This window comes from Gadus morhua, chromosome 19, assembly GCF_902167405.1.
Source record: "Gadus morhua chromosome 19, gadMor3.0, whole genome shotgun sequence".
NCBI lineage: Eukaryota > Metazoa > Chordata > Actinopteri > Gadiformes > Gadidae > Gadus > Gadus morhua.
In genome coordinates this window covers 14,332,452-14,355,091 of record NC_044066.1, presented here as the reverse complement: position 1 = coordinate 14,355,091, position 22,640 = coordinate 14,332,452, and the positions used below count along the sequence as shown (strand labels likewise).

Below are 22,640 nucleotides of genomic sequence, written 5' to 3'. Positions count from 1 at the left end.
CGACCGGGAACGAGGAACGAGCCCCCCTCCATAGTTCTGCCATTCTCAGTGAATCTGCGCTGGAAGAGAGTCGGGACTGTCCTGAGTGGACGTAGAGAAGCTGCCAGAAACCAAACAAAACGAACAATAACCTGCATACATAATACGGTTGGTAGAAACACATGTCTCACTGATATACATGTGATTCCCCAAACAAAAGTTTGACACATCTTCGCGAACTTGTACGGGAATGGCGGGTCAGCACTTAAACCGTTATCTTCTTGAAAGTTCCACTGGACCAAAAACCAAATTTGTTTTGTTTTAAACATAGTCATTCGTATTATGTAATCGTCAACACATTAATCTTCGTCATTCTATCAATGTTACTGAAATGAGTCTCACATTTCGAGAAAAAAAAGTAAAATCCGATAATTTTACGCCATTCTCCGCAAGACACGGGTCATCTTCCCGCTCTGCTGCGCCCGCAGGTGGCGTTACTTTCTTGACGTCAGACTACCTTTCCCGATAGATTAACGCTACGGTGTGTGTGGATCTTTTCATTTTCGACAACTTCGCTTATCTATAATAGTTACACAACGACTGTAAAAAAAATAAATTAAATCACAAAGTGTTCAAATTCAATCAGTATCAGAGGGTTCCTTGGGTCATTAAACCTCTATCTTCTGCATTTATTCAAAACCGAATTAATCTACTGTCGTATCGCAAAAATTTATATTAACAAAAACACATTGCTCTATAGAATCACATTTACATTCTAGTAAGGATGTTCAAACAAACAAGTGCCAAGAATTAACAATTGTTGGTTGACCCGTTCCCCGTATACAACAAAGATAGCTAGGATAAGATGCTACACAATTCCCAGTATTATTAATTATTAGTAATATTATTATTATTATTAAGTGCAAGGACGTACATACAATTAGTGCGCAAACATGTGTAGGTTAACCCATTTCCTGTATACAACAAAGTGTGTGCTCTGTGTTTATGACTGAATGGGTAGATGGGGGATGTGACCGCTGACTCCGTCACCCTGAGCCTGCTGATGGAGGCCCGGGCACGGTGAGGGGGAGCCCGCTGGGGGTGGTGCACACGCCCATGGTCTGCTGGTGTCAGACCTCCCTGCCTCCGCCCCCGGTGCCCTGCCCTGCAACATACACATCAAACTGGAGAACATGCAGAAGACAGGTAGGCCACTCAAAAAGACAGCTGATGTATCAGGCTTATGAACCATTTCTAATGCAATACCCCATTTATGATGTAATAAACCATATATCAGGCTTATGAACCATTTTCTAATGCAATAAACCATTTATAATGTAATAAACCACATATTAGGCTTATAAACCGTTTCTAATCTGATAAACCATATAATAGGCTTATATTCTGATGTATTAAAGGGTACATATTATTGTGTTTTCCCAATAAATAAACATAGTATTTGAGTTCCAGAAAGCATGTTTTTGAAGCTGTTTGCTGGAAATAGCTTTTAGGAAAAAAAATCTTGCCTACCACTATTCCCATCTGTTTCAGTCCCTTCAGAATGCGCTGTTTCTTGTGTCTGTAACTTTAATGCAAATGAGCTGCTGCCCATTGACCAATTGAGCTGTCAGACTGAACCACAGCATGGAGGAGAAGGGATTGTTGCCGTTTGCGGACTCCTGGAGCTCTATATCTATATAATATAATAATAATAATATTATATATGGATATTTATATAATATTATATCATCACGGCCAAAAGCTATGTGCGCCTTGGATGATATTATGAATCATAAAGACTGCTTCTGACGTCTCTGGTACTTCCACAACAAGTAAAGACTCGTAGTTGGGGATATCTCGGCTATGGTTGAGAAGAATTGGAGGAAAGGATCTTTGGCCTTGACTCTCTGAAGTCCATATTGAACCGCGACATGGAGGAGAAAAGGATTGTACTCCGGGAGCTGAGCTGCCGGACTGCTGCCGAGCTACCCCCGCCGGACTCCGGGAGTACAATCCCTTCTCCTCCATGTCTCCTCCTCCGGACTGCCGCCGAAGCTTAGGCGGCAGTCCGGCAGCTCCGGTTGGGGGAGCTCGGCGGCAGTCCGGCAGAGAAAGGGATTGTACTCCCGGAGCTGAGCTGCCGGGCTGCCGCCGAGTTCCCCCCGCCGGAGCTGCTCGTCCGCTTGCCCACAAAAATCGTAGCGATGCTCTGATTGGAGGGGAGTGGGGAAATGGGAGTTAATATTCAACCGTGCCCACTTCCTATGTAGGAGGGGGCGCCAAAACTTACTCGCTCGTTTGGTAACTGTAGGCGGGGTGCATTCAGAAATGCATATCTCACTCAGAAAATCATATGCAGACTTTTTTCAAAGTTTTAGACCTAGCCTGGTCCTACCAGACTCTTGTGCTTCATTTCATTTGTACAGAGAGTCTGGACCTACTCAATTTACAAACGTTAACTCACTTGAAGGCGGGTGTCTGTTGAAGTTTTAAACTATTGGATCTGCCCAGTGCCACTCTGGATCTGCCATAACCAATCGCTAACGTTTGGCCGGGAATCACGTTGCGCGCAGGCTGTAAACAAACCAAACACCGTGCGTGAAGATGAGACGAGAGCTGACTTTAAAGTCATCGTTCTCAGCCACTCCCTCTGCTCGCTGGACCGCCTGGACTGCTCATGGCTTCGAAGGAAGCCATGAATATACCTTAGACCCAGACTGACTAATGAAGTGAAATGAAAATTGAGCGGAAGTAGGTAGGTGGGCGGTGCTAGGCTACCAGAGACCCAAAACAACACCCCAAATCCCAGGAAAAGTGTTGTTTTCATAATATGTCCCCTTTAAACCATAGTATAAACTATATAGTCTAGTCGTAATTTCTTGAACCCAGAAATGTTGAGTACTCAGTGTTTCCCATACATAGACCATTGTGTGGCGCGGCGCCACAGAATCAACATCGAGCGCCACGAATTTATTCTGTCTTTTTTTTTTTATAACGCGATTTGGAAATCTAAAAATCGTTCCGTCCATTCATCTCTGCATAGCACTCGTTCTCCCTGTCATTCTCACACACACACACACACACACCCACACCCACACACACACACACAGAGCGAGAGCGACGATGCTAACACATGAACCCACCGATGTCACCCGTCGCTTAGCAACCGGACACACTGGGGTTGATAAGTTACCGGACTATTGTAACTACTACGGAGTGATAATAACAAAGACGTGAATCAGGCAATAAATCCAATTTCCTTGACAGAGGTAAAGTTCGGTGTGCATTAAAGTACAGACGGAGTGGACCAATTGCGAACTACTGCAGCTGCTCCAAGTTAAACCCCAAACTAATCGGAATAAGTGTTTATAGCGGACTACACCACCTCTTCTATTCCGCATAGAATTCTATTCCGAACCGATTGAGGCGTATATATATGATACTTTTCTATTCCGATTGAGCTGTTCTTCCACATCTATGCGAATCAGATGTGTCCGCATGTAAACGCGGAGTGACATGCACACTCACTGACGGCTGCGTCGCCGCGTCGCCGCGTCGCCGTGCTGCGCCACCGCCGCCGCCCCCCCCCCCCCTAAAGTTTTATTGCAGAAATGTCATCTATAGACCAAATGGAATGAATTGAACTTGGTTGCATAATTAGCATAAAGGGTATATTATTATTATTATTATTATTATATTAGGGTAAAAAAATGAAATAATAGATTTCACCATGAAACTTTCTTAGTTGATTACTTATGTTAAGATGAGAAAAAAAAATATTCCATGTTTTTGGTATTTTAATATTTAAATATGCAAATGAGGCCATATCTCATAGAATCTCATACAAAGATGCAAAATAACTATATACAGCATGCACACACACACACACAAACCAAAAATAATTATATACAGCAAAAGACAGAATTGTATACAGCATGCACACAGGCAAACACATAATAACTATATACAAGACCTATATACAGCAAATGAAAGAACTATATATTACACAGCATGCTTACAGGACACACACAATAACTATATACAAGAACTGCAAACAGCATGCACACACACACACAAACGCTGTAAAATAACTATATGTAGTACACACACACACACACACACACACACACACGCACGCACAACAAGAACCACACAATCCCACTCAATACCCTTCACCATCTTCATCATTTGTTTCCTCATTCCCTTCAGTCTCATCTTCTTGGTCTTTTTGGGTATGTACATGTATTGTGAATGGGTTGCAGCAGCAGACCTCACCCCCTTCACACTTGCAGTAGTCAGTGCAACTGATACTTGCAGCATGGCAGCTGCAGTTTCCTCGAAAAATAAGCCCCTTCATGGTGAAGCAAGACACCTCCGCTGCGCGTCGGTGTCCTGTTCTCCCTGTCGGGGCTTATTTTCTCGATAATGACCGGCGTTCTATACATTATCCCTTACTTATTTTTTTTACCTGATGGAATTTTGTTTTTTTCCTACGTGTTTTTTGCTTTATTAATGCATAATAATTAACGCTGTCATGTTATTAAAATATGTAATCGCGATTAATGTCAGTTAACTCGCAATTAATCGCAATTTTTTTTCTATTCTAAATATCCCTTGATTTTGTGCTGCTAGCCTTTTAGTGAGTGTTGAGAAGAACAGCAATAAAATATATTTGGTATGATGGATATAAAAGAGTGACTGCAGTGAATTCAACCCGGTCCACTTGTCATCGGGTAGGTGCATGACAGTGGTAGGCCTACCGTAAAACTTCAATAGCCCAGGCTTTTATTTGTTTCAATCACTGAACGTTCGAACAAAACTCTTGCTCAGCAAAGATGGGAAATACTATAACATTTATTATTTAAATATTCCTACCGTATGTAAGCCTATACACATTACCAGGCTATCGAATAACGCCCACGCCCACGCCCACGCCCACGCACACACACACACACACACACACACACACACACACACACACACACACACACACACGTGCGGTGGCGGAGTGGTAATCGGGAGAGTCGGGAGAATTCCCGGTGGGCTGTTAACGTTTCGGGGCTGTCGGGCTGATTACTGCGGGATAACAATATTGCGTTTATAAGTACCGCCGCCCGGCAGCCTGAGCTGTGCGAGCGCAACCTCTCATTCACTCAACACCGACGCAACACTCTGTGAACAGACACAAACTGTGAACGTCGCTACATAGTCGATTTTGTCTAGAGGGGAGTAACTGAGCGGCCCCTCCTGAAGTGGTATACAGCCCAGGTGGGCCTTGAACTGCGATTGGTCAGAAAGACGTAACAGCTAATGACAGCATGACGGCCCTATTGTTGTTAAGGCGGCCGCCTTAACCATACAGTGCTGGGGGAAACACTGAACATTATTCTGTCAACACAGACATTGATATTGATAGTCTGGCGTTATAATTGATTTGCCTCAGGTGTACTGTGAAGTGGTTAAAACTGTTTTTATTGGCAGGATAGCAGAAACCATCAACTTGCGCTAGCCTAGCACCAGCGATCTCTGCAACCAGAAGGACTGAATCAAACGTGTTGAAAACGGTCTCCAATGATAAATAACTTGGAAATTATGTCCAATGTCCATAATTCCAGACTACCCCTTTAAGGCTTGTTCGCTTATCCGGGAGAACTGCATTTTTTGGTAAGGTGTGTGGAAGAGAAGTTGACTCGCCCCAACTGAAAATTAGTCCAATTAGTTCCAAGGAAAGAAAATTATGTGTGTGTTAGGGTTGCCGCGGTGTGGACATTTTCACACCGAGTAATACGCTCGTGTCAACACCGGTATTACCGGTATAAACGGTATTAACTTTGAAACTATAGGTCAACCGCCAACTATGAAGGGGGTCGCCGGCCCTCCGCTGCGCGTCGGGGCCGGACAACACCCCTTAACAGTGGTATAATGACCACATACCACAGCCTGGCGTGATCTATTGCTTAATTATATATAGAACGTTATAAGACGACGAGAATTGGCGCGCTGCCAGCCGCTGTCACCGAGTGTGAGAGGAGAGTTGACGGAGAAGATGGCGGTTGACCTATAGTTTCAAAGTTAAGACCGTTTATACCGGTAATACCGGTGTTGACACGAGCGTATTACTCGGTGTGAAAATGTCCACACCGCGGCAACCCTAACACACACATCATTTTCCTCCATATCTTCTATTTCTTCCGTAATAACCTTTTCTTCGTTTCTCTTCGTCTATATGTTCACTCTTCAAGTCTATGTTCGCTCTTCAAGTCTATGTTCGCTCTTCAAGTCTATGTACGCTCTATTAGGGAGCGTCAACAAAAACACGGTCTCCAGGCAACCGTTTCAGTTAGCGGCCGTCAGGAATATAACCTTTTCTTCGTTTCTCTTCTAGTCTATATGTTCACTCTTCAAGTCTATGTTCGCTCTTCAAGTCTATGTTCGCTCTTCAAGTCTATGTTCGCTCTTCAAGTCTATGTTCGTTCTTCAAGTCTATGTTCGCTCTTCAAGTCTATGTTCGCTCTTCTTACGCGTCAAGCAGAGAACCACTTTTTGGGAGCGTCAACAAAACACGGTCTCCAGGCAACCGTTTCAGTTAGCGGCCGTCAGGAATACATTGTAGCACGTGAACACTGGTCGCTACAATATACTGGGAATATATATTATTCTATAGATATACACCATACACACTACATTATATATATTATTATAATATATACATTCATATAAAATGACATATACATATATTAGCAGAGAGAGTGAAATAGCATGGGTTATAATTACAAAAAAAATAAAATAATATTACTCGGTGTTGCCGGTGTGCAACACCGAGTAAACAGTGTTTGCCTCAACACCGGTAACACCGGTAATACCGTATACCGCGGCAACCCTAGTGTGTGTACACGTTATGTGTCACTACTCAGCTATTTTACAGATTTGAAACAACCCAAGCATTTTTTCCCCACGGTACGTCCATCCAGCGCCCAACCCTTTGATCGATCAATCAGGAGTCGATCCAAGTAATAACCGTTAACAGTTCAAACAATTACTTGTCCAAGTGGCAGGGAAAGCACTGAGAAGAACAGCTAACGCTACCGCACGAGTGAAAAAGAGGAGATTTGTGAACCATTATCAAATCGTACGTGCATTTTAGAAGCAGGGAGACTATAGAAAAATGTCAAATTTGTCAGTTTGCCGTTTGTCTTTTCAATATGTTAACCTGCATCTTATTTATTTTATTTATTTATTTCAACCGCGACCCGCCCGCAATTCGTCCCAGTATTGCTTTTTTCTTCACGCATTCCACACAACCCGTGGATTATCCGCGGGTATTGCCGCCAACGGCTCATCACTGCTAGTCTTGACTTTAATAGTTAGTTCTTTACTAGTTAGTAAACACCGCCCGTGAGCTCCAGCTGTTTGCGGGATTCCGTCGCACAACTGGCGGCGGGGTTCCCTCCATGTCAACAACTGATATGTCATTGCGATACCCAAAATTTCTGGCATGCCAAAATTTTCGTCGTGGGGTTTTCGAACGTCGCAGACGAAAAATTTGCGGATCGCAAACATGTCACATTACAAGACCTCTTCTCGTTGCCGACTTTTCAAAATCATGTACTACTCGCAAATTTGACTGTGACAGATGAATCAGGGGAAAATCAGGCTGAAATCGTGGAGTCTGAACCAGCCGCAGCTGCCCTTAATACAGACTTCTGGGTTTAACCCAAACAAAGTAACACGGATATGTTGAGTTTGTCTTTTATTTTAATTTATTTTTGTTGAAACTATAGCGGCCGAAATTATACTATGGCATACGCCATAGTCCCGTCAATGTGTGGCAAACACTGTATGCAACAGTAGACCAGAGTAGTTAATATCATGAGTTAACGTTTCAAACTGAGGAGTACAATTGTTAATTGTTGTAAAATGTTTAATGTAACCCTAACAAATATATATTTTTAATTTAAATCATTTTGTTATTGCAATGTTCTCCTTTTTCGTGGTAAGTAAAGCTAGGTAACCCTTTAAAAAATCATAACAGAATAATTTATATGTTGATCTATTTGTTATATGTTGTCGTTTGGAGGCTTTAAAAGGTTTGTTCGTCTGAAGTCCACGTTTGCAGACAACATGAAAAAAAGTTAATTTTTGTAAAATGATTTGTTTTTACCCGGACATGTGACCTTTGTGCCTGGATAAGTGAAATCTAAATCCTTTTCCAAAGGAAAAGTGCCTCAAAAAGTGAATGTCGATCCCTGCTTTATTCACAAACTATTTCATGTTTATCATGAGGAGCCAAGTTTCATGACTAAGTCAAAAGTGTCAGGAGATATGCTTTTCAAAGTTTGCATTTTGGACGATTGCAAGAGCGACACCATTGGCCCAATAAGTGAAACATTTCATCCACACTCTGCAACCACCTTGTCTAGGGGTAGTGAGGGCTGTCACGGATGAAAAATGGCTGGGTTATGGACGGCAGATGAGTGAGAGGTTGAGGAATTATAATGACCTGGAATAACAGATGATGGGGAAAGTGGGTTTACTGAACGATAATTTATTGAAAAAAAATAAATAAATAAAGTAAGACAGCACAAAACGTGAAACAGGTTCTTGGGACTCATGTATTGCCAAAGAAAACAACCAAACAAAACAGATTTAATTTGTTCATGGCAAGAGAATCATGATAGACCAGCGATGTTCCAAGCACTTGGACGGCACACCTCTTCCAACTTTTCTCCCTTTCTTCCACTAGCTCTTCTTTGCAGGACACACCTGAGTCAGGACGAGATTGATCATGTTCTTGACGATGTCCGGGGGCGGGTGGAGATTGTGGGGGCTATGATGGGCTAAGGTCATCTCCCAGGCGTCCACAAACACAACAGCCAGGCCCATGAACATGTTCCTGAGAACCCTGTCGAGATGCAGCGAGAACCAGTCGCTGTGGTTCAGGCTAATCTCCTTATTCAGGGCCCTTAAATTAGCCGAGCGGATGACCACCAGGGTGCCGGGGCCCCGGGCCAGGAGCCGTTCCAGCGCCCGGCGTATGTGCCGCATGCGGCGTATGTATACCTCCACGGGGTAGGGGCTGAAGTGGGCCCAGAGGCTGAGGGCCACCACGGTGTTGGGGCCTCCAGGCAAGCGGTCCAGCTCGTTGGCCACGTAGCGGAGCTCGCTGGCGATGATGGTGGGGAAGCCGATGGGTACGTTGTGACTGCGGTACTTCAACAGGATGTTGTGTTTACAGTCCACCGCCATGAAGGGCCCTGTCCACGATGTGCTGCGCAGGTTGAACTCTTTGGTTTGTAGGAGAGACAGAATGAACGAGCGCATTGGAAATGATCAATGGGACATGAGGAATGGCCACAGAATCGTTGGCACAGAGAGAAGGGTGTCGGTGCTCACCTGGTACAAACGCTCTGAGGTACTCAAACCACTGCCTCATTGTGGAGTCTCCGTACATATTGATCACCTTGCCAGTCAGGCACTGGGTGATCGATTTGGCGTCAAACTGGCGAACAGGTGTTCCATCGAATGACCTCCAGGAGCCTTTGTAGTAATACCCAGAAGGATTGTACTGGACCGGCCCTGGCTCGATGCTGCGGTTTCGTAACTCTGGGTCATCTAGGATATGAGAATGACACAAATGTCACAAGATGAAATACATACAAGTGGGCACCACCACCACATAAGCAACCTCCTCCATTAAGCGTAGCAATGATTGTGTACCTATCTTCTTTGGAAGTACATCTATCCGATCAGGTCCTGACGCATGGATGACAACTTTGATGTTTACACGGCTGTGAGTAATAAAAACAAACAAGGATAAAGAACATTTCCAAAGTTATAAATGAAGGATAAAGCAGGGTTCAGCGCCTGACCTCTGAAAGAGCAGCGCTTCTTTGTTGGTGACGAGGTCCTTCTTGTAGCCTCCCTTGAAATGGTTGATCCTGGTGTCACAGCTCAGCCGCTTGGGCTTCAAGCAGTACCAGGGCTCCCCGGTGTGGAGGTCTGTGTAGTTGCACAGCGGCTCCTGCGGCCGATTGTGCGGCAGGCACATGTTGCACACGGTGTTCTCAGACAGCTCGCCCGAGCGAAACAGACTCCGGAAGAAGAAGCGGTCGGACCGCTGCTCCCGGAGCCGCTGCAGCACGGCCACCGCCTCGCTGGAGTGCACCATGGTGATCGTCACCTGGGCCGGACCCTCCCACAGCAGGGGGAACAGCGCCGAGTAGGAGCCGTTGAGGTGGTCCACCACCGTGCCCGCCACTCCTGCCCCCAGCTCCGGGGAGTGCAGCCGTGCCACCAGGAAGTCCCCCCCGTAGTGCTTGGGACGGCCCAGGAAGTCCTGCATCTGGACCAGGGCCTCAAGCTGGTCCCCCACACGCCACTCCCTCCCGCCCTTGGAGGGCAGAATGGCGAACAGGCTGTGGACGGGGTCACTGGTCTGGTGGAGGGACGTGGGGGCGGGGGGCTTGGGCCAGACGATGGCGTCGAGGAGGGCGCGGTCCTCCAGGGCTTCGTCGGGGGTGGGCTCCAGGTGGCTGCAGATGGTGTGGTTCTTGTACGGAGGGAGGGGTCCCTTCTGGGCTAAGGCAGGGTGGCTGCTGTTCTGGGGCTGAAAAAGCATAGACACGGTGTTGTAGCTCAGGTTCTGTGGAGGGCGAGAAGGGAGGTCCGGTTTAAAGTGAGGCTGTGGCATTGGATAGTTGTCTTGATAACTAAGGCACAAAACAATATATATATATATATATATAAACTCAGCACAAAAAGTAAGGACATTTGTGTGGTCGATTATTTCTCTGTGGTACCAATACTGGCAATAAATCTCATTCCGTTGGAAATCCTGTTTAGTTCCCTATTTGTTTTCAAGATTTATGGTAGCACTTTATATTAAGATACACATATTCACCATTAACTAGGTGCTTACCCATTAGTAACATACTGGCCCTTTTTAGTCATTATTAGACACATATTAATACCTTATTCTATCTAACCTTATTTTACGCTTACTACATTAATTAAGATTTCACCAAATATAACCTCCTAATTACTGTCTAATTACTGTAAATAAAGCCGTTATTGGATATGAGTAACAATGATAATAACCAAGGCATCATTGGGGCCCTGTAAAGGGCCAATAGCACAAGAACAGTCATTCCCTCTTATTGCTCTGAATTAGTATAGTCTATTCTTATGGAATACAACGCAAAACTACAAGTGGTAATATTACCTGTATTAACTATTAATTAAGTCTTAATAGACTTAATTAATAGTTAATAGTCTTGTCATCTATAATTTGTTTATAATTTATAATTTAATCTATAAACAAACTATAATTTATTCTTTCACTCTTAATTTTCATTGCTATTTGCAATGTATATCGAATTGTAAACATAACCCACTATACTAAGAGATGTCCACTTCTTACTTTAATTTTTATTTTATTGTATTGTATTGAATTTATTTATTTATTTATTTATTTATAATCTTTAGTTAGCTTGTATGGTATTTATATTTATATTGTATGGAGCACCTGGAACAACAATGGAACAACAATTTCCCCCCGGGGATCAATAAAGTATTTCTGATTCTGATCTGATTCTGGTCACCCTAGACAGGCATGTCTGTGCGCTCCGAACGTTTGTTCTCCACGGCAGATAACATCGTTAACAAAAAGAGAGCCGCACCTGATCCGGATCATGTTAATAGACTGGTTTTCCTAGCTAACAAAATAAAGTAATTCATTTATTGACATTATAGGCGTTACTCTTGCTGCTGTCTCCTGTTTAGTTGGCAGGTTATTTTTGCGCTGTGAAGTTCTAATTCAGTTTTCTTTTTCGCTCATTGCATAGCCAATTTTCTTGTTATGCATAGTGGCATTTCATATTGATTAGTTGATAGCCTGTTTCCAAGGTTATGGTTCGATATCTGTTCCAACTTAATTTTTCTCAAAAGTGTCAGGCCTACTCTGCATAACGCGTTGAGTGCCCTAAAAAGTGCTATAAATTAAAAGAATGGCTTTTATTAAGGTGTATTTTGTATGTATATTCAGTTGGGCCAGCAGCAAGTTGCAATACAAATATAATTAAGGAAAGCAAATTGGATTAATCGACCTAAAAGCCCACTGATTCACCAGGGAATTTTAGTATTAAGCTAAATGTCACTTGGTAACACACCCAATATGACCAATGCAACACTAACCTCCAGAGTGAGAATGTTGCGCAACAGGAAGATGAGACCAGAGAGTGCGAGGAGAAAGAAGATGAGGGCACGCCTGGACAGAAGTCGACTCACGGGGTCCCCCTTCGGTTGCCCAGGGTTAGCTGCCGCTTCGTGTTTATCGGTCAACATGGTGGTTGTGATGGTTGTAGGGTCAGAGCCTGTTTATGTGTCCAAATAAACAGGAAGTGCTGCTAGATGGTTTTGTTACCTGTCAATGACATCAGGGCCCATTAGCACAACATTTTACTTTCGAATTCAGGTTGGGAATCATTTGAATATTGGTACATTCAACCGTGCTCTGTGACCAAGTTTCTTTTGTTGAGTAGCATTGACAAATTCATAATCTTAATATTATTTTAATATCATATTTAATGCATTTGCCATGTTTGAGTTTTCGGGTGAAGTAGTGGATTGTTTTGTGATCCAAGAATTTCTATGAAAGCAATATAACTCTTGCCCTTCCCTTGGATTTCTGTCACTGGTAAACAAACCCCCCAGTTATGAGCCCGACCCAAGCACGTTCCGTCCTTTATCTTATTTCAAGATCTCATGAAACTTAACTAGGTAGCCTTCTTCTCCAAAATTCAGGTTGAGAGCCCTTACCCCCCTCGGTCTCTTTCGTAGTATTACTATTTTGTGCACAATTCAGTGTCAAGTTTCATCCTGATTGTAAAGATCAGGGGCCGTATTCACAAGGGATCTTAGGGCTTAAAGTAGGTCCTAACTGGCGAATTTATGAGTAACTCCTAAAAATAATGGGCGTGTCACTCTTACATTTTGGACTCCTAACTTTTATCACTAAGGAAAGGCAAGGCAAGGCAAGGCAACTTTATTTATATAGCACTCATACACAAGGCAGACTCAAAGTGCTTCACATATAAACATTGTCATACAATAAAATAAAATAATAGATAAGTAAAAGAAAACATATGCAAGAAATGAGTAATTCACAAGAGCAATTCACAAAGTATTTTAGGCCTAAAAGTAGCACCTAAGTCTAGGAGAGCTTAAAAGTCCTCAAGAGGACTCCTAACTCAGTAAGACCTATTCACAAAGAATCGTAAAATGGCTGGAGACAATGGAAGACTGTGTTAATGAAGAGATATAGGCTAAATCGTGAGGGTATTAAACTTGTTGTGGAGTTGGTGCGGGATGCAATAACATCCCCGACAAACAGGAATAATCCGATTAGTCCCGAAATAAAATGTTTGGCAACACTACGTTATTTAGCAACAGGGAAAATGCAACTTTGCAATGCCGCCGATTTAGGAATATCGCAACCATCAGTCAGCCGTGCCATAAACCAAACTATCAACGCGCACTCTAGACCACATATCATCCAACAGTTTATCCGGTTTCCTTTGGACATTCAACAATTACACAGGAGGATCAAAGCCAACTTCATGGCAGTTGCAGGTATGCCAGGTGTTGTCGGTGCTATTGACGAGACGCACGTAAAAATAGTGTTCGTCAATAGGAAGAAGGTGCATTCCATCAACACGCAGGTTGTTTTTGATGCAAATTTTAACATAGCCTGCTGGATGTTGTTGCAAAGTGGCCTGGAGCTACCCATGATTCGCGCATTTAAATGGAGAGCGGTCTGAGTTAGCTTTTTGAGAGGCACCATGTAGGAGTTGGGTGTCACTTGCTGGGTGACAGTGGCTATCCCTGCAAGACGTGGCTCTTGACACCCTACCTCAATCCACAACCGGGAGCACAGTTAAAGTATAACATGTAAGTGATTGCGCAGATTACGCTCAGTCCTATGCGTATAACACATCGTATTGGCTCTTTGACGCCTTTTATTTGTTGAATCCATATTTATTATTGTTTACCGTTTTCCTCCATGTATGTTAGAGCACACAAACATACACGAAATGTTGTGGAGAGAGGAATTGGGCAGATGAAACGTCGGTTTCATGTCCTCCACGGCTAGATACGCCTCACCCCAGAGAGGGCAAGCACAGTCATCACTGTATGTGCATTCTACACAACCTCTGCAAGCGGAGGGACATTCTACAGCCAGACGATGATGATGATGACGACGACGATGAAGAGGACGATGACCACGATGATGATGGCGATTAACATGACAATGAATTTGGCCGTGTGGAACCGAGTGGACTGGGATTTAGGGATCACTTTGTGAATGCACATTTTAGGTAAACACCCTGGCACAAATCAGTGAACACACATTGTGGTAGAAATTAACCTTACATTCTATGTTAAACTATGATTATTATTAGGCCTACATATCATATAGATACTTTAATAGTGGAAAACAGCTGATCACCTTTAGCCTAGATGTTATGTGCCGTGTGACACCAGTGAGTGATTCCAGTCCATTCCCATCTGATGTGTCACACCAGTAAGAGAGTCCAGTCTACTCCCATTTGATGTACTCTCTGAAGACGATGCTTACATTCACACTAGGGATGGGCAAAATGATTCTTTTCCGGGAACTAGTTCTTTCAGTTCAGTTCACTATAACGATTCGTTTATTTGATTCGTTCGTTACGTCAGATTACATCTTAAAAAAATAAAAAATAAAAAAACTTTTTTTTATAATTTTTTTTTTTTTTTTATTGGTCGTGGGTCCGGATAGGACCGTCAAGACCGCAGTCCGCCCTTTGGAGATGCCTGCTATATAGTATGTCGAACGTCCCACCAATATTTATACCACTTGCTTACTCTCTTCATTCATGGTTTTACATTTATAATTTTATTTTACTTTACATTTAATTCTTCATTGTTCAGGCATTACAGAACTTGCATGGTCATAAATAAAAAATACGAACTGCAGTTTAATTTCTTTGTTTGTTCTTAAATTGACGTAGAATGGAGCAAAGACTCCTGGGATTGGGAAATGCGTTTATCCAATAAACAGATGGAGGTCAAGTCTATTTTCGAAAAAATGTAGGGGGATATATGAGTCGAATGGTATGACCCAAGATACGTCAGACAGAGAAAGCGCGCATATTCGACGGTACCGCCTTGTCATTGGTTTACCCAGGTGCCATTCCAACACCATTGCTACCTCTCATTGGCTGAATCTTTGAGAAAGTTGTAGACTCAATCAATGGAAGTCGCGGGGAGACGGAGCTCTGTTCGTTTGTATATTTTATTTACGTGACCATATGTTTGGTTTATGTTAAAAAAAAAGAATCAAAGAACCAGTTCTTCTTGTTTTGGGGAAACAGCTCTTGTCGTTCACGTTCGGGATTCGTTCGTTATAACGAATCAGTCGCGACCGACACATCCCTAATTCACACGTGTGCATCATCTCTGTTTGTATAAGGATAATATATGTTCTAAGGTCACATTGGGATCCAGAAGACATGAGAATATGCTGACATCCACACAGTATGACCCAGAAAAACATTCTATGCACATCAATATTTGATGAAAGTCCAACTTTGTATTGTGTAAAGGATTGGGGATATAAGGAGCTGTCCGGGATTCATTCGGCAGTGTGCATTCGCGAATACCATTCGGCTTTGTTGTCTCTCGTTTGCGGGCGGCAATAAACTCTCCATCTATACTTGACCTGGACTCTCCGATTCCTCTTTGCTTATAGCTAGTTGAAGTGAATTAGATAAGTTGTTATTATTAGTGCCACAACATTTGGCGTCACGACCAGAACTGAGGAACAGAGACAGCCCGGCTGCTGGACTGACGGACGGGGCACGAGCGGATCACACAACCCTAGCGCTCATCAAACTCCCGGTAAAGTTGACTTACCACAAATTAATACGGTTGTTTGATCTGTTCCTGTCCTGTCTGGAAGCTCTGCTGCAGGTAAAGCGTCTCTTCAGTCCAACGAATCAAATTAATCATTGAAGAGAGATTGCGGAACTCCGGCGAGAGATAGAGTGCGCGCGCACAGCCATAGACGCTCTGTTGTTATGGTTAACTAACAAGCGGTTTATGGTTCTAAATTGATACAAAATTGTTATTTTTGTTTTTTGATAAGGCCTACTATAAAGTCCTGTGGCTGTGTTCTACGGGAACAAATTTGTGTCAAAGTTCCAATAGAACAAGCGCAGGTCCACAGGTCGAATAATAATAATAATAATAATAATAATACATTTAATTTAGAGGCGCCTTTCAAGACACCCAAGGTCACCTTACAGAGCATATAGTCATCATACATTTTTTAAAAAGCAAGACATTGTGGAAAAAATAAATAAATAAATAAACATAAGCAATAAGAAATAAATAAAAAAAAAAACAATCAAAACAGTGATCAGTTAGACGTTGTGTGCGAGTTTGAACAAGTGAGTTTTGAGCTGTGACTTGAAGGTTGAAATGGTGTCTGACTGTTTTATGTGTGGGGGGAGGGAGTTCCAGAGCCTGGGTGCTGAACAGCTGAATGACCGGGCACCCATTGAAGTGAGTCAAAGTGGGATGAATGAGTGCGCACTTGTTGGATTTCTGAGGCCCCAGCTGAAATTGGTTTGGGTCTTCTATAAAGTCCTGCGACTGTTATCTAGGGGAACGAATTAGTGTCAAAGTTCCAGTATAGGTATGGCAGTGCAGGTCCACGGGTCGAATGAGTGTGTACTTGTTGGACTTTTTGAAATCCCATCTGGAATTATGAGTTATGAGTTAGAATTCATTACTGTGGATTAACTCGGTTTTATTTAGAGAAGAGCTTTCTTGGAGTGCCGACCAGTGAATTTTCAATTCAAGTCTTGGAGCAGTTGAGCTGCAGATCCTGCGCTGGTTGATGGTGAATTTCTAATTCCGATCTTGGCATTCTGAGAAACCAGGCTTCTCGCACTTTTGAATAGATAAGTCTCTTGGTTGGGGTACCGTTTGAGTTGGTATTTTGAGAAGTTTCTTGTTTGTTCATGATCTGGTTGAATGATTATATATCCGACAGTTCATATTTTAAAAGGCCAGCTTCAGCGTTTGGCCAATCTTTTATTTTGCATTTAAAGACGAATGAGTGACTGGTTCCAGTCTATATCTTGTGCAAACAAATTCGGCCGCTTTTTCAATACACTATTAAACGTTGTTTCCTTCTGTATTTAAGTTGTGTAGGATTAAGTTACCTCGGAGGCTTTTACAATCCGTTTTGTTTTTAGTTTATCCTGTCATTAAGACAGTCAGAGAAATAAATAACTTGTCTGGAACAAGTGGGCGAAACTTTATCTAGGGGTTTGTTCTCTTAGCCTGTGGCCAGAAAGGGTGGGGGCCTAGGAGCAGAGTACATCTAAGAACAGCTGGGACGCACATCCCAATCGATAGAGAGAGAGAGCAACGCACGGGAGGAGTGCACATTTATAGCTTAGAGATAATAAAATAATTTGTCTAACGAGTTGAATAAACTCAAATAAATTGTATTAAAAATAGTGTTTATACACCTAGAGAGAATATGAATATAGTACCGACGGCTGCGGAGATTTTGAGTAGAGACCGTCTATTTCTCAAAGGTGAGATGAAAAAGATCTCTGAGAAATGGGAAGAAAGGACAGAAGGACCAGGCACTATATGGCCCATGGGAGGGACTTTTGATCCAATAATGTATCTGGACATGGAGGTAGTGATAAGGAATTACATAGATAACAGAAGTGGAAAAGCGGCCTTGGCGAAGAGGGACAGGGAAAAGTTAGTACTAGCTTTGTTCCTAGAGGAAGGAAAGAGATGGCGAACATTACAGAGAGTGGCGGGAGAAATAATAGCTAAGAACAACAAGGCTCAACCATTGCCTCTGACGGTTGAGCCACCGCTGTACAAACCAGTGTCAGTCTATCCATTGTTAAAAGGCATGGTAGCAATTAAAGGGGAGGTCACGCTAGATGAGGATAAGCAATGTAACACACAGGGAAGGAGGGGCGCACCCATACACATGGACTGTTATGAGGGTATTAGAAATGCAGGAGAAGAGTGTGACGATGCTAAAACTAGATCTAGCGAAAGTGAGGTCGAAGATGAGGATAGTGATAATAGGCATGTGGACGAAGAGATTTTGGTGAAGTCCATTAGTAAAAAAGCGGGGAGGAAATTAAGAAATCGGAACAAGAAACAGGGAGAGAGTTCCCGTGTGGATCAAGGGCCAGAGGAACCTTGCTGTAGTACAGCATTACAAAGCCCCCTGGCACTCGAAACACAGGGGAAACCAAGGAGATCACATAGAGAAAGAAGAGCACCCGACACGTCATCAGGAAATTATCCTATTCTAATCAATGGACAGCAGGCATTCTCTCCCCCGATAGAAAAGCCTCAGAGCCAACAGTCAACTAATCCACCAGTTACACATGTTCACATCCATAATTATGGGAACCCCACAAATACAAATAGACAAAATCAGAATGAGGGGCCCCAAGGTCAGTTTAGAAACAATCGACAACAAGGATTCAAAGGACAATGCAGAGGTCCTTTAATATGTTATGGGTGTAACCAGGAAGGACATATTAAGAGAAATTGTTCAATGAACCCTTTCCCACCCCAGCAAGGACAGGGTAACGGCTATCAGGGAAGGCAAGAACAAGGAGGTAGCTCCCAGCCAGGTCCTATTATGGGACAGGAATACTAGGGGTGCCCAGAGAATCCACAAGGGGAGGGTCAGCTTGTAGCAATCACAAAACAAGCTGATGAGGAATCAATACTACAGGTTCTTGTTAATGATAGAGGCACGCCAATGGTGGCCGACACTGGAGCCACTTACACTTGTGTAGGTTCAAAGTATGCCTCTCACCTCCCCATGGCAGGGAAATTCGCCAAAACAGTAGGATTCTCGGGACACACATAGTCAATACCTATTTCAACTCCAAGGGTGACAATCTGAGAAATTCTTATTTTCAGAGTGAGTGAGTGAGAGAATGGATTTGCATTGTGCTGAATAGATTACATTTGTGATTGGATGTACACTGTACTACTTGGTCCTTCGATATAACCTGTGGCCCCTTAATGGCTCCTGTTTTAGGGAAATCATAGAACCACCACTGGGATCGGTGACTCTGTGGTTCTGTGTGTCGCGACAACCTTTGAGACTCTCCATAGCGTCGTGGTACCATGTGATATGAATCAATAGATCTTGGTACACAGGGCAATTGGTGAAACACTGTGTTGGTTCAGAGGGATACAGCATGTTGGGTAAGGGAGAGGATTGAGAGGATTCTGGATGTGATGAGTTTAATGTAAAGGACACAGAGAGAGATGGTAGGGCCCAACCCAGAGGTGATAAATCAATGGAGAGCCCAGTATCGAAGTATTAGAGCTACATGATAATCACAGGTTTTAAGGGTAATTATCTAGACTCCATAAAATGAACAACTAGCGTTTAATGTTATCAATAACATGCACACCGCTCGTCCACAGAAGTCCAGGGGGCTACCAGCGCTGGGGATTCTTATTATAAGAATTCAGGGTAAACACAGTTGCACTCCTTAAAAGAGGAGCTCAGCTTACCCAAACCTTGGACTCCGCAGTGGATAGGTGGATGTTGTTTGGTGTTTGGACCTGACGAGGTCTAGGTGCCAAGATAACAACACAAATACAGGTGCTGGTCAAATTATTAGAATATCATGAAAAAGTTGATTTATTTCAGTAATTATATTCAGAACGTGAAACTTACATATTATATCAATTCATTACACACAGAGTGATATATTTGAAATGTTTATTTCTTTTAATTTGGATGATTAGTACTGACAATTACTGAAAATCCCAAATTCAGTATCTCAGAAAATTAGAATATTAGTTACGACTAGTACAAAAAATGATTTTTTAGAAATGTGGGCCAACTGAAAAGTATGAACATGGAAAGTTTCAGCATGTATGGCAATCAATACTTAGTTGCAGCTCCTTTTGCCTGAATTGCTGCAGCAATACGGCGTGGCATGGAGTCGACCAGTCTGTTGCACTCCTCAGGTGTTATGAGAGCCCAGGTTGCTTTAATAGTGGCCTTCAGCTCTTCAGCATTGTTGGGTCTGGCATCTCGCATCTTCCGCTTCACAATACCCCATAGGTTTTCTATGGGGTTAAGGTCAGGTGAGTTTGCAGGCCAATCAAGAAGAGGGATACCATGGTCCTTAAACCAGGTACTGGTAGATTTGGCACTGTGTGCAGGTGCCAAGTCATGTTGGAAAATGAAATCGTCACCTCCATAAAGTTGGTCCGCGGCAGGCAGCATAAAGTGTTCTAAAACTTCCTGGTAGACTGCTGCATTGACCCTGGACCTCAGGAAACACAGTGGACCAACAGCAGCAGATGACATGGCACCCCAGACCATTACTGACTGTGGAAATTTTACACTGGACTTCAGGCAACGTGGATTCTGTGCCTCTCCTGTCTTCCTCCAGACTCTGGGACCTTGATTTCCAAAGGAGATACAAAATTTACTTTCATCTGAAAACATAACTTTGGACCACTCAGCAGCAGTCCAGTCCTTTTTGTCTTGAGCCCAGGCGAGACGCTTTTGACGTTGTCTCTTATTCAAGAGTGGCTTTACACGAGGAATGCGACAGCTGAAGCCCATATCTTGCATACGTCGGTGTGTGGTGCTTCTTGAAGCACTGACTCCAGCTACAGTCCACTCTTTGTGGATCTCCCCCACATTTTTGAATCGGTTTTGTTTGACAATCCTCTCCAGGGCGCGTTTATCCCTCTTGCTTGTACACTCTTTTCTGCCACATCTTTTTCTTCCCTTCGCCTCTCTATTAATGTGCTTGGACACAGAGCTCTGGGAACATCCAACCTCTTTGGCAATGACCTTTTGTGTCTTGCCCTCCTTCTTTAAAGTATCAATGGTCATCTTTTGGACAGTTGTCAAGTCAGCAGTCTTCCCCATGATTGTGTGTCATACAGAATCAAAACGAGAGACCATTTAAAGGCTTTTCCAGGTGTTTTGAGTTAGTTAGCTAATTAGAGTGTGGCACCAGGTGTCTTCAATATCTGACCTTTTCACCATATTCTAATTTTCTGAGATGTTGAATTTAGGGTTTTCATTGGTTGTCAGCTATAATCATCTTCTTTTTGGCAAAAAACACTTATAATGTATCAGTCTGTTTGGAATGAATGTATACATTCTACAGGTTTGACTTTCTAAATGGAATTAATGAAATAAATCAACTTTTTCATGATATTCTAATAATTTGACCAGCACCTGTATAATGTTTCCTAAGGAATTACGATGATAATGGACATTTCTCCCATAAAGACTCGATCACCGATAAGTATGAACAGGATTTATTTAAATAACGACATGGGAATATTTTGCATGGTAAATCTTTGGCATGAGCCTCGTCACTGATCCAGGGTGACGTGCGGACTCGGCGTATCCTGCCAGGACTAGCAGGGGCGGAGCCTTCCCCTGGACAAGTAGACTGAGGCCGACCTGGTGGTGGTGGGGTGGATGGAGGTGCGTCGAACGAAGACCTGAGCAGCAAAGACATATGTTAGACTACTCTTTATAGAGCAGGTGTAGGCAGGTGATTGGTAGCTGGTGATTGGTGATTGGCGGCCAGCCGCGCGTGATTTGAGTCCTCCTGGTAGAACTACCAGCAAGCTTAACATTTCTCCCATAAAGACTCGATCACCGATAAGTATGAACAGGATTTATTTAAATAACGACATGGGAATATTTTGCATGGTAAATCTTTGGCATGAGCCTCGTCACTGATCCAGGGTGACGTGCGGACTCGGCGTATCCTGCCAGGACTAGCAGGGGCGGAGCCTTCCCCAAAAGAGAGGACGTAGGCCTTCGCCAGAAGTAGGAGATAATTCGGCATGTCCTGCCGGGACTGGCAGGGGCGGAGCCGACCCCAAAAATAGAATAGCGAAAGGGGGTAATGAGACCATACATACCCACGTAGAAGAAGTGGACAAGGATCTATACTGCTTGTGGAAGATAAAAGGCATACCCAATATACGACATAATAAGAGTCAATCATACATACCATAAAACGATAAGCTTAAAACCGTCAGCGAGATCGATGAATCACGTAAAAGCAGTTGACTTAAAATACCTCAGCGAGATCAATTAAAATTTAGAGCACTCTGCAGCTGTTCCTTTCGTGCTGTACCAACTGCCGTGGTCGATTCACTCTCCGGGGTCGCTGCGTGACCTGAGTGCTTTCGCGTTGAACCACCGATGTGGTCAACGAACTCACGAGTGCCCTTGATGTGCCACCGACGTGGTCACGCACTCACCGGTGTTGCTGCAGCAAATATTGTGAAGTTCCGTGTTGAACACCGACGTGGTCAACGAAATCACGAGTGCCCTTGCTGTGCCACCGACGTGGTCACGCACTCACCGGTGTTGCTGCAGCAAATATTGTGAACTTCCGTGTTAAACACCGACGTGGTCAATGAACTCCGAGTGCCCTGCACTTGAGCTTTTGAAATTATGCCACCGACGTGGTAATTAAATTTGCATGTGCCTGAGTAGTGCCCACCGACGTGGTCAACGCACTACCAGGGTTGCTGCAGCGAACGTGGAG

At 43.4% G+C, this 22,640-nt stretch overlaps 2 protein-coding genes across 3 annotated transcripts in view; one reads left to right on the top strand and one right to left on the bottom strand.

Annotated features, from left to right (window-relative positions):
* The first annotated feature begins 10 nt into the window (after positions 1–10).
* Positions 11–22,640, top strand: part of srr (serine racemase) — a 133,940-nt gene continuing 111,310 nt past the window's right edge. The window contains exons 1-2 of the mRNA XM_030341930.1: positions 11–147; positions 1,001–1,185. Coding sequence (XP_030197790.1) covers positions 1,173–1,185 — 13 coding nt within the window. The 5' untranslated portion in view covers positions 11–147; positions 1,001–1,172. The remainder of the gene's footprint in view (positions 148–1,000; positions 1,186–22,640) is intronic.
* LOC115532257 (NXPE family member 3-like) lies at positions 8,574–16,054 on the bottom strand. Of its 2 annotated transcripts, none has more exons than XM_030341914.1 (6): positions 15,934–16,054; positions 12,172–12,400; positions 9,849–10,621; positions 9,697–9,767; positions 9,373–9,591; positions 8,574–9,263 (listed from the first exon to the last, which is right to left on the bottom strand). In XM_030341914.1, the coding sequence occupies exons 2-6, from the start codon at positions 12,319–12,321 to the stop codon at positions 8,719–8,721; spliced, it is 1,758 nt and encodes a 585-aa protein (XP_030197774.1). In that variant the 5' UTR covers positions 12,322–12,400; positions 15,934–16,054; the 3' UTR covers positions 8,574–8,718. The 2 variants fall into 2 exon arrangements, with proteins under 2 accessions (XP_030197774.1, XP_030197775.1); XM_030341915.1 differs by having other exon boundaries at positions 9,849–10,585.

What these genes read in the sequence shown, in the direction of transcription:
- LOC115532257 (XM_030341914.1), bottom strand. Translation starts at nt 12,321, where the DNA reads ATGTTGACCGATAAACACGAAGCGGCAGCTAACCCTGGGCAACCGAAG. An exon ending in GCAACATTCTCACTCTGGAG is followed by an intron (nt 10,622 to 12,171) that starts GTTAGTGTTGCA and finishes CGCCCTCCACAG; the next exon opens with AACCTGAGCTACAACACCGT. An exon ending in GAAGCGCTGCTCTTTCAGAG is followed by an intron (nt 9,768 to 9,848) that starts GTCAGGCGCTGA and finishes TATTACTCACAG; the next exon opens with CCGTGTAAACATCAAAGTTG.